At 38.6% G+C, this 12,500-nt stretch overlaps 2 protein-coding genes across 4 annotated transcripts; both read right to left on the bottom strand.

The window, feature by feature from the left end:
• Window positions 1-521: 521 nt before the first annotated feature.
• LOC306894126 (uncharacterized protein) lies at window positions 522-2,811 on the bottom strand. Of its 2 annotated transcripts, XM_079456405.1 has the most exons (8): window positions 2,708-2,787; window positions 2,548-2,613; window positions 2,332-2,460; window positions 2,118-2,246; window positions 1,916-2,041; window positions 1,681-1,830; window positions 1,116-1,231; window positions 831-1,048 (listed from the first exon to the last, which is right to left on the bottom strand). In XM_079456405.1, the coding sequence occupies exons 3-8, from the start codon at window positions 2,402-2,404 to the stop codon at window positions 980-982; spliced, it is 663 nt and encodes a 220-aa protein (XP_079312531.1). In that variant the 5' UTR covers window positions 2,405-2,460; window positions 2,548-2,613; window positions 2,708-2,787; the 3' UTR covers window positions 831-979. The 2 variants fall into 2 exon arrangements, with proteins under 2 accessions (XP_079312530.1, XP_079312531.1); XM_079456404.1 differs by having other exon boundaries at window positions 522-1,048; window positions 2,548-2,811.
• A 5,013-nt stretch (window positions 2,812-7,824) lies between these two features.
• On the bottom strand, window positions 7,825-10,078 carry LOC306894123 (uncharacterized protein). Of its 2 annotated transcripts, none has more exons than XM_079456401.1 (7): window positions 9,805-10,078; window positions 9,585-9,713; window positions 9,371-9,499; window positions 9,169-9,294; window positions 8,934-9,083; window positions 8,386-8,501; window positions 7,825-8,318 (listed from the first exon to the last, which is right to left on the bottom strand). In XM_079456401.1, exons 1-7 carry the CDS (start codon window positions 10,034-10,036, stop codon window positions 8,250-8,252), a joined length of 951 nt encoding a protein of 316 aa, XP_079312527.1. In that variant the 5' UTR covers window positions 10,037-10,078; the 3' UTR covers window positions 7,825-8,249. The 2 variants fall into 2 exon arrangements, with proteins under 2 accessions (XP_079312527.1, XP_079312526.1); XM_079456400.1 differs by having other exon boundaries at window positions 8,108-8,318; window positions 8,386-8,518; window positions 9,805-10,038.
• Window positions 10,079-12,500: the final 2,422 nt, after the last annotated feature.

The raw sequence follows: 12,500 nt of genomic DNA, 5'->3' as shown, positions 1-12,500 counted from the left end.
TCCAACAGCCCAAAAGAGCTCATGTGACGCCACTTTAAATCTCTCTCCACTGGCTACCAGTTGAAGCCCGGATCAGATTCAAGTCACTGATGTTTGCATACAGGACTATCACTGGATCTGCACCGGCATCTGTAGTAGTTGCTCACACCCTACTACATCCATCAAGAACCCTACGTTCAGCAAACCAGCGGTGCCTTGTAATGTCTTCTCATAAGGGCATTAAATCTCTCTCCCGGTCATTCTCCTTCACAACTCCTTCCTGGTGGAACATTTTTCCCAATGTGGTCCGGTCCACCACATCCTTCAAAAAACTACTTAACACACCTCTTCTGTGAATACCTGACAGACAAATGAAAACACACTAACCCTCTTCTCTCAACAGGTAGTGGTCTAGCTTTTGTTGAAACTATAGTAACTTTGTATTAGCACCTAATGTACTGTTGCTCTTTTATGACATATCGCTTATTGCTCCCCGAACTCTTTGTAAGTCGCTTTGGACTAAATGTAAACACAGAATTTTTATATCCCTTTATTAACGGAAATTCTCAGGTACAGCGTGCGGTTTAAAAGCAGCATTTGACGAAAGAAATAGTGGGATGGTTAGGCTGTATTGAAAGCATGTTTAAGTAAACATCTGCAAAAAGCTTTGCAATCTTAATGTACAACATATTACTTTAAACAATATACTCCAAGAAAGTTGAGGTATAATAGGTTTGGTTTAAACTTGATTGGAATGGTAAATGACAAAACTGGTATCAGCAGGTTTAAGCGTCAGCATAAATAAACCTTTTACCCAAACTTTTCTAATTTAAAACAGGAAACGATTTCTTGCCTTACATTTGACTTTATTTCAGACAGAGGTTGAAAGATATGAGAAGGACAATGTGGCTTTTGGGTTAGTGTTGTAGAAGTTGGTGTAACAGTTGTCTGGTTGAAATCAAGGAGGCTGATAACCAGACATGGTCACAGCCGCAAATGACTAGGTCATGGGACAAGAGAGGACAACAGGGATTCCCTGCCATAGCATCTGCATGACATAATTCCCTTCCTGAAACACAAACATCAAAGTTAGCTTTTTAGCTTTTAACCTTACACAGCAAATTAACCACAAGTACCTTTTGTGCAACACCACATCCATCATAGGGTGTAGCATAAACAAGACCTCCATGAGTGGGTAAAGTGTGTCCACAGTTAGATGGCAAATGGCCAAGAGGAACAGGCGCAGAATTACCTGCAAGAGAAATGTATCTTCTGTATGGTCACCTTTAACTTTTCTTTGTTACACAATTCATTAAGGGTCCAGTGAATTGGTCCACTGAAATTTAGCAGCATCTAGCCGTGATGTTTCAAATTGCAAACAATGGATCACCGCACCCCTTCCTTTCAAAGCACTATGGTGGTGAAAGGCCCAAGATGTCACTGTGTTTTCGTTTCTTTACAGAAAAAGATAACGCACTACTTAGAGCAGTTTGCCCGTTTAGGGCTTCTGTGGAAACATGGCGCATTCCATGAAACTAAGAGCAATAGTTAGATTTTATAGGAGATTTAAACAACCTATAAAAGTCTCCTATATTGAGCCCAACTGATAGGAAATAAAAACAGTACCACAAACAATTCAGTCAATTTTGGCAGTGAATGGTCATCATAAGTCACAAAACCAAACAGGAATTCCCAACTTACCTCGACAAAGCTCAACTTGGTCCACACCAGAACCAAAGAGTTGCAAATTCATAAAATCATCACCACACCTCAGCTTTGGAGACATTGCATCCCAGATTCCTTCAGATGAGCCTTCGAATTGTCCTTGCATTACAGTGCTTCTCGGCAGATCTGCAATACAATGAAAGACTAGTAACCGACATTTAAATCCTTGGACTCCATATACACAACATTGACATACAAGTGCAGTACATACCAGAGACGGCTGCGTCACCAATGGGGTAGTCAAAGTCAGCCAACTGGTCATCAAATGCCTGATCAGACATATAGAACGTTTTATCCCCTTCATCGCTATTGGTTTCTAAAGCACTTCTCGGCAGATCTGCAATACAATGAAAGATTAGTAACCGACATTTAAATCCATATATACTGCAATGACGTACAAGTGCATTACATACCGAAGACTGGGACGTCATCAATGGGGTAGTCAAAATCAGCTAACAGGTCACCAAATCCCTCTTGATCTGACATATCAGATGACGTTTTATCCCCTTTTTCGCTATTGGTTTCTACAGCACTTGGCAGATCTGCAATACAATGAAAGATTAGAAACAAACATTTAAATCCTTTGACTCCATATACACTGCAATGACGTACAAGTGCATTACATACCAGAGAACCCGACATCCTCACTGAGGTAGTCAAAATCAGATAGCTGGTCATCAAATCCCTCTTGATCGGACATATCAGATGACGTTTTATCCCCTTCATCGCTATTTGTTTCTACAGCACTTGGCAGATCTGCAATATAATGAAAGATTAGAAACAACCATTGAAATCCTTTGACTCCATATACACTGCAATGACGTATACAGGTACATTACATACCAGAGACTGCGACGTCATCAATGGGGTAGTCATAAACTGCTAACTGGTCATCAAATGCCTCTTGATCTGAAATATCAGATGACGTTTTATCCCATTCGTCGCTAGTCGTTTGTAACTGTTGAAAACTTCTGCAGTGTATTAAAGTACTGAGTGTACTGACCGCAAGCAGGATAACAAATTCATTCCCTCGACTTTTCCAAAACGCCATGCTGTGTTCTCTTAGACAATACATATGTTCCTAATGCACGAACAGCCTAATATGCTGCTTTATGTTGCTCGTTTGGTCAATTGTAATGTCCATGACCAATCGCAAACTTAGTTTAATCACAGACGTATAAGGTTCAGGTGTTTTCAACTTCATGTGGGATGACAAATGACAAATGCGAATGGTTCTGCTTTCTTTATTTCTAATTGTTTTAAGATAGTTTGTGAACGTTTATACATGACATCTTTTTTATCATTGTAAGGATATTCCCGTGTATACTTGGAAGCATGGGTAAAGGTACAATTATTTAAAAATATAGTTTTATTTTTTAAGATAAAATATTCTTTACATTAGTTGGAGCCATAAAACGACTGTCCTTGATAAGACATATTATTGATTGGTATCATTGTGTAATGAATGCAGATGTGCAAGATATTCTTCCAAAAAGTAATAGAAAGCGTAATAGGGGCCTTGCCCCAGTAGAGCTTTAAGTCTGCAATAGGCTTTAACAAAAAATAAATATTCAACTGATTTGTTATAATATAAAGGCTATATTCAGTTGTGCATGAGTACTGTGAGTCTATTTAACAGTCCATTTGCATTTTAACAATGAATCGGAATAATGTAGAAATGACCTGCTGCTTAACTGTATGAATTAAATGATCACACTGATTTAAAATAAAGATACGAAAGAGATATTGGCTGGTGATTTAGATCCGACTGTTTACTTTCGTTTAAAACACAAAGGACTGATTTCGTGTGTTTTTGACATCACCTCGTATTTCACAGTAAAACGCGCAAAAAGACACAATAGAGAATTTGCTTATGAGAACTGGCGTCTGTGTGCGCACTGCGAGTGAGAGATCGATAGAAACTTCACTTATTTTGATTGTGTAAGAAGCAAACATGATCTTTTGAAAAAATCTATTTAGATTTCCACGTTGTATATTTAAATGTAATTGACAATCATCACGTATGATTACATTTATTTCACTGTTTATCTGTTTCTTTGTTTAAAAAATCACACAGGCTGTATTTCTGTGCATCAGTGTCATAAAGCCAATATGCATACCATACAATACTTAGAAATTAATTTCCATTATCTATTAACCCTCTTAATTCATAACAGTTAAGAGGATAATAATATAATATGATATAATTGTATGATTCTTTTCTAAATTACTGTAAGTTATCATAGTGCAGCATTGCCACCTGTTGGACATTTTATGTATTACATTGTTGAAAATTAGTATACTCAAATATAGTGAGCTTTTAAAAATTAAATATAGTTTATTTCATATACTAAAAAGAGAAACCCTTGAGCAGGGGATGTAAACATCCCTGGAGAACAAAAGAGTTTCAAACAATAAGCAGTGCAGAGAAAACAGCAAAACAAAATAAAATCACGTATTTTCACAAATACATACAGATTTTCACATTATTTGTAAAGAGCTTTGCTTATGAAGTTCTAGTTCCTCTAAAAGCCTCAAACTTAGACTCACAATTTTTTCAGGCAGGATCATGATCCACATTTTTATCACGCAAATATTTCGCATGATATTAAGTAGTAAAACCAAAAGATATATTCCTACAAGGTGAGAAAAAAACAGAATGACAGAAAACTTAAGCCAAAGTATGGGTGGAAATCGAATTCAATGTTTTTTATTTAGTTCGTTCTCATTTTTAATAACGAGGGAAAAATCTATAAAAAATATGAAAGGGATGCTCCACCCAAATATGCCCCCCCCCAAAAAAATAAGATTGTTCCAAACCTGTTTACAGTTCTTTGTTTTGTTGAACACAAAAATATAGTTGAAAGATATTTGGACAAATGTTAGCAACTGACATTTTTTGGCCACCACTGACAACAATAGTGGGGGGAAAGGGGGGATGACAATGGTTGTCCAAAGTGTCCCAGAGCTGTTTGGTTTCCTACATTCTTCAAAATATCTAATTTCAACAGTACAAAAATATTATGCAGTCATTTTTCCTACAACAGTAGTCAATGATGTCCCAGAAATATCAGTTGCTAACATTCTTCCAAATATTTCTTGGAAACCAAAGAAATTGTGTTCATCTGAAAATTCGGAGCAACTTGAGTGTAAGTACAGGATCCCACGGTCGAACACAATCTCACCATCCAGCTTGGCAATTCCATCACACCCTCCGAATCAGCCCTCGGAGTCATATTTGATGAACAGCTGTCCTTCAATGATCACATTGCAAAGACAATGCGATCATGCCGATATGCCTTATTTAACATTCGCAAGGTTAGACCCTACCTCACTGAGCATGCGGCACAACTCCTTGTCCAGGCCCTCGTAATCTCAAGGTTGGACTTCTGCAATGCTTTCCTTGCTGGTCTTTCTGCAAAGGCTTTCAAACCACTTCAGCTGGTTCAAAACGCAGCAGCACGCCTCATCTTCCAACAGCCCAAAAGAGCTCATGTGACGCCACTTTTCAACTCTCTCCACTGGCTACCGGTTGAAGCCCGGATCAGATTCAAGTCACTGATGTTTGCATACAGGACTATAACTGGATCACATACTTTCACACCCTACTACACTCCTACACCCCATCACGAACCCTGCGTTCAGCAAACGAGCGGCGTCTTGTAATGTCTTCTCATAAGGGCATTAAATCTCTTTCCCGCTCATTCTCCTTCACAACTCCTTCCTGGTGGAACATTCTTCCCAATGTGGTCCGGTCACCCACATCTCTCACATCCTTCAAAAAACTACTTAAAACACACCTCTTCGGCGAATACTTGACAGTCAAATGAAAAAAAACCACTAACCCTCTTCTCTCAACAGGTAGTGGTCTAGCTTTTGTTGAAACCAGTAACTTTGTATTAGCACCTATTGTACTGTTGCTCTTGTATGATATATCGCTTATTGCTCCCTGAACTCTTTGTAAGTCGCTTTGGATAAAAGCGTCTGCTAAATGACTAAATGTAAATGTAATGACAGAATTTTTCTTTTTGTGTGGAGTATCCCTTTATTAATGGAAATGTTCAGGTACAGTGGGCTGTTTAAAAGCAGCATTTGACAAAAGAAATAGTGGGATGGTTAGGCTGTATTGCAAGCTAAAGTTAGCTGGCTGGTTCATTAAGCAAGTTTGTTTAATTAAACATCCGCAAAAAGCTTTGCGATCTTAATATATTATAATACACAACATTTTACTTTAAAAATAACTTTCCTGGAGTATTTTTCTGTAATAAAAATAAGCTTCTGTTTCATTACTTTGGTACTGATAACGGTTTAACATTATTTTTCACATAATAAGATACTGTTGGTATTTGATTTTATTTGTAGTTGATTGGTATTCGCCTTTATTTTGTATTCTTGAACCAATTTGTTACAGATCCATCTGATCTGTTATTATTTGTATCATTTTATTATTACTTTAAATATTGTCCATTTTGTCAATTTAAATTATTTTTTATGTAAAAAGATACTGTTTATCGTAAGTAATTTTATTTGCAGTTGACTGTATTGCACTTTTTGCAAATTGCTATTTTTTCAAACCAAATGCAATTAAAGTGGTTAACACGGTAAACATGTTTACTGTAAATGCATTGTCTACTGGTTTATTTCACTCATTTCCAGTACACCACATTAAGTGTGTGCCAATTGGTACTGCAAGACTTTGAATGTCAAAGTGGAACTCTATCACGTATCACTTCTCGCGAGACATTGGAAGCCATGCTCGCTAGTGTGGTCTCCTTCTCATTGGGTGTAGGCTATAGTCGATGTAATTACTCAGTCAGAACTCATTTCACACAGCAGGATTGAGTCGCCGACAGGAGCACTTAGCATGCCAATATTTCACATGCGTCTGCGACGGCTCGCTCTCGGATCACGTCTTTGATAATTCACAATGCGATTATCACTAGCGTGAACGAGCACAGATTTCCCCAACAATATATCGAAAATGTGTCGGATTTCTCGAAACCTGTCGCCGACTGAAAATCACGGCCGATATCATGCAGTGTGAACTCAGCATTAGAGTTCAAGGACGAGCGTGCGCACACCAGCGTGTTTGCAGTAATGTGATATTAATTCCTCATATGGTTTGTTCTTTTGAAAAAGTCTATCAAAAATGTGTGATCAGTTATATGAAGGGGAAACCGAACAAGTAGGCTTTCCGTGATCAATTCATTTTTACATCTATGTATTTCTGTTTTTAAATGTTTGGAAATGAAACTGCACGCGTAAGAGTAAAGTTTGACAGTAAACAGATCAAGCTTAGGGTGACATGAATGCCTGTAGGCTACACTATCAACCATTGATTCAATTGTGAAAAAGGCCCAACAAAGGTTGTACTTCCTTCGCCAGCTGAGGAAGTTTAACCTGCCACAGGAGCTGCTGAAACAGTTCTACTCATCCGTCATTGAGTCTGTACTGTGCACTTCAATAACTGACATCAGAAGACTACAGAGAACGGTTCAGACTGCTGAAAGGATTATTGGTACTCCCCTGCCCACCCTTCAAGAACTGTATACATCCAGAGTAAGGAAAAGGACTAGGAAAATCACTCTGGATCCCTCACATCCAAGTTACCCCATCTTTGAACTTTTGCCATCTGGCTGGCGCTTCAGAGCCGCAAATACCAGGACAGTCAGGCACAAGAACAGTCTCTTCCCCCAGGCAATCTACCTCATGAACAGTTAAATATTCCCCACTTATGCAATAACCTTATATTTATTGTTACCCCTCCATCCTAGTACATCCCTGCATCTACTTAATCCTATCCCATTATAATTTCTAGCACAATTGTTTATTTGCCTATTTCTTGTCTGTGTGTTGTTGTCTCTGTGTACTGGAAGGTTGTGTCACAAAAACAAATTCCTTGTATGTGCAAGCATACTTGGCAATAAAGCTCTTTCTGATTCTGATTTCATCTTGGCGAAGTGCTCTGGAAATGTAAAGCGGTCAGAAGACCTGCGACACAGGTGTGTAAAATGTTAATGAACTACACTAAAATTACTAATGTGCCCATAAGTGTGTAAATTAATCTGTAGTTTGACATCTGCAAAACAAATTGCATTTTGAAAACGGAAAAACTTCGGTCCATATTCACTTGCTTTATATTTGTATCCATACCATAGAAGTCAATAGAGAACAACAGTTAGTTATGCCAACATTTCTTCTGAGTGTCGCAGAACAAACACCTTTAAAATGAAGACCAGGCAAGTAAATTACGGTAAACCTTTCCTTGACAAAAAGGTATAATAGGTTTGGTTTAAACTTGTTTGGAATGGTAAATGACAGAACTGGTATCAGCAGGTTTAAGCTTCGGCATAAATAAAGTTTTACCCAAACTTTTCAAATTTAAAACAGGAAACGATTTCTTGCCTTACATTTGACTTTATTTCAGACAGAGGTTGAAAGATATGAGAAGGACAATGTGGGTTAGTGTTGTAGAAGTTGGTGTAACAGTTGTCTGGTGGAAATCAAGGAGGCTGATAACCAGACATGGTCACAGCCACAAATGACTAGGTCATGGGACAAGAGAGGACAACAGGGATTCCCTGCCATTGCATCTGCATGACATAATTCCCTTCCTGAAACACAAACATCAAAGTTAGCTTTATAGCTTTTAACCTTACACAGCAAATTAACCACAAGTACCTTTTGTGCAACACCACATCCATCATAGGGTGTAGCATAAACAAGACCTCCATGAGTGGGTAAAGTGTGTCCACAGTTAGATGGCAAATGGCCAAGAGGAACAGGCGCAGAATTACCTGCAAGAGAAATGTATCTTCTGTATGGTCACCTTTAACTTGTCTTCGTTACACAATTCATTAAGGGTCCAGTGAAATTTAGCAGCATCTAGCCGTGATGTTTCAAATTGCAAACAATGGCTCACTGCACCCCTTCCTTTCAAGGCACTATGGTGTTAAAAGGACCAAGATGTCATGGTTTTCGTTTTTGCAGAAAAAGAGAACGCATTACGTAAAGCAGTTTGCCCGTTTAGGGCTTCTGTGGAAACATGGCGCATTCCATAAAACTAAGAGCAATAGTTAGATTTTATAGGAGATTTAAACAACCTATAAAAGTCTCCTATATTGAGCCCAACTGTTAGGAAATAAAAACAGTACCACAAACAATTCAGTCAATTTTGGCAGTGAATGGTCATCATAAGTCACAAAACCAAACAGGAATTCCCAACTTACCTCGACAAAGCTCAACTTGGTCCACACCAGAACCAAAGAGTTGCAAATTCATAAAATCATCACCACACCTCAGCTTTGGAGACATTGCATCCCAGATTCCTTCAGATGAGCCTTCGAATTGTCCTTGCATTACAGTGCTTCTCGGCAGATCTGCAATACAATGAAAGACTAGTAACCGACATTTAAATCCTTGAACTCCATATACACAACATTGACATACAAGTGCAGTACATACCAGAGACGGCTGCGTCACCAATGGGGTAGTCAAAGTCAGCCAACTGGTCATCAAATGCCTGATCAGACATATAGAACGTTTTATCCCCTTCATTGCTATTGGTTTCTAAAGCACTTCTCGGCAGATCTGCAATACAATGAAAGATTAGTAACCGACATTTAAATCCATATATACTGCAATGACGTACAAGTGCATTACATACCGAAGACTGGGACGTCATCAATGGGGTAGTCAAAATCAGCTAACTGGTCACCAAATCCCTCTTGATCTGACATATCAGATGACGTTTTATCCCCTTTTTCGCTATTGGTTTCTACAGCACTTGGAAGATCTGCAATATAATGAAAGATTAGAAACAAACATTGAAATCCTTTGACTCCATATACACTGCAATGACGTACAAGTGCATTACATACCAGAGAACCCGACATCCTCACTGAGGTAGTCAAAATCAGATAGCTGGTCATCAAATCCCTCTTGATCGGACATATCAGATGACGTTTTATCCCCTTCATCGCTATTTGTTTCTACAGCACTTGGCAGATCTGCAATATAATGAAAGATTAGATAGAAACAACCATTGAAATCCTTTGACTCCATATACACTGCAATGACGTATACAGGTACATTACATACCAGAGACTGCGACGTCATCAATGGGGTAGTCATAAACAGCTAACTGGTCATCAAATGCATCTTGATCTGACATGTCAGATGACGTTTTATCCCATTCGTCGCTAGTCGTTTGTAACTGTTGAAAACTTCTGCAGTGTATTAAAGTACTGAGTGTACTGACCGCAAGCAGGATAACAAATTCATTCCCTCGACTTTTCCAAAACGCCATGCTGTGTTCTCTTAGACAATACATATGTTCCTAATGCACGAACAGCCTAATATGCTGCTTTATGTTGCTCGTTTGGTCAATTGTAATGTCCATGACCAATCGCAAACTTAGTTTAATCACAGACGTATAAGGTTCAGGTGTTTTCAACTTCATGTGGGATGACAAATGACAAATGCGAATGGTTCTGCTTTCTTTATTTCTAATTGTTTTAAGATAGTTTGTGAACGTTTATACATGACATCTTTTTTTATCATTGTAAGGATATTCCCGTGTATACTTGGAAGCATGGGTAAAGGTACAATTATTTAAAAACATAGTTTTATTTTTTAAGATAAAATATTCTTTACATTAGTTGGAGCCATAAAATGACTGGTTTTTTAAAATAGAGTAATTGTTCATTCTTGATAAGATGTATTATTGATGTTTTATGTGATAATCCCATTTTGCGCATTAGCAAATTTCGCATCTTTGGAAGGAAACGCAGCTACCGAGAAGAGATCGTAAAGGACGTAGGGACATGAGTGGGAAAATACCCAGCAAGCAATAGCAGTGATTTCAACGTCTAGGTTAAATATAGACCCGATATAGTCCGGCTATGTTTTGATGGCTATAAGACGTTTAGACGCAAAATTGCTTGCTGGGTATATAATATAAAAGATCGAAACACCCATCTTATTTAAATATGAAACTTATGTAATGAAAATAATAAACAAAACAATGTACTGCATTACTTTAAAAATCAGTCTTTGCATGCAAGTGGATGGAGAACTCAAGACAATGTCCAATGTAGAACGGAAGATTGTACTTAATGGAGTTGCAGGCCTTTCCAGTGTTCTTGAAATAACCAAAAGCTTTAGTTCTGTATGAAAAAGTAATCAATATTTCCAGATCCTGCATTTGTTCAGGTTCAAGCAGGGTGCAAATGTAAACATTTTTTAGACACAAAGTCTAAAACATTTAATTTGGAACACATTCAGACTGGGCTTGTTGTCAGCATGAAGCGGTTTCAAGTGCTCTTATACGCCATTTTTGTGAATTTGGTTTGGCTGGAATAGATGTAGCAAAAGTTAGAATAAAATCTAAAACATTTCAGGTCACATTTCATTTGGTTACATGTTATGTTGTGAGAATAAAATACAGTTTTGCAGATTACATTAATGTATTAACTGACATACACATCTGCATGCAGGCTCCTGTGCTGATTCATTGACGGTTGTGTGATTTTTGTTCTCATACAGCTATGGCATATTCATGGCATACAGATTAAATTTATACATATATTTGTTACTTTAACTGGAACATGGAGAGGGGATAAAGTAGATTGAAAGATACTGTCAACAGTATGGTCGTCATTGTTCAGATAAGTTAAGTCAGTGGAAGACAACTCAAGACGCTTTGAGTGCCCAGAAAAGCGCTATATAAATGTAATGAAGTTGTTCAAGTAATCTCATAAGAATAATGATTGAATAAATGAGAACAATTATGTTGGTTTAACAAAATCTGGCCTGAAGAGTTTAAAACAAGTTGAAAGGTTTTAGGTTAAACATTTTCTAACATGAGGAAAATAATGTGATGAATGGGGCACCTGAGGTATGAGTGATGGACACGCCCTTTAATTTGAAAGAATGGACGTGGTTAATTAAATGAGTGGTTACAGCTGATTGGAGAGGAGAGGATCATTATTTAAGCATGGCTTGAGTTCTACTCGAGAGGATTTTTTGGGTCGAGCTCTCACCTGTGGGGAAACGTTAAAACGGCCGCTCGAGGTAACTAGTATCTCCGGCGGTGAAGACAGACAGTTAGTGGGGGGCTTCCTGTAGATAGTGAGGTGTACGACTTGGAGTTAGGAGAGCTGCTGACCAAGGTATCCGAATACTCGTGTCAGACTGTAGAGGGTGATCCTGCCGGTCGAAGGACGATACCGTAAAGTCCTTGGATATCCTCTGTGTTGAACGGAAGGCGTCTACCTGTGAACTCTTCATTGGATTAACGGATCTCTTGTGTACCCCCTGTGCCTGCCTGGTGTGCGGCTGTTCTGACTGTGGACTAACCTCGCCTGTGCCCGAGAAAAGGGGGGTAACGTGTTTTAAATGCTGAGCAATACTATTTATATTTAATAAAGAATTGTTTGTAAACTGCCATCCGAGTGTGTTGATCTCTACCTTCCTATAATTCGTGCGGTTGTTACACTGGTGGCAGCGGTGGGATTTTATCCCTAACGTAAATAAAACAGCCGGACGATGGAGGGTAGAGATGGGCACCGGGATGTGTCAGGGGCAGTAGCTACCCCATCTAGCTCAGCAAATGTGACTGCACCTTCGGTTTTGACCACAGCTACATCATCAAACGTGTCTATGGCACGTCCGGTATTTATGCCGGAGACTTTCACCGGTACGGGTAGAGAATGGTCTGATTGGAAAGAACAGTTTGAGATGGCGGCTGTGGTGAATAATTGGAATGACGGAATGAAATTGAAATTTATGGCACT

This window comes from Barbatula barbatula (genome assembly GCF_947034865.1).
Source record: "Barbatula barbatula genome assembly, chromosome: 5".
NCBI lineage: Eukaryota > Metazoa > Chordata > Actinopteri > Cypriniformes > Nemacheilidae > Barbatula > Barbatula barbatula.
The sequence above is the reverse complement of the archived record's forward strand: the minus strand, read 5'-3'. Positions and strand labels throughout refer to the sequence as shown.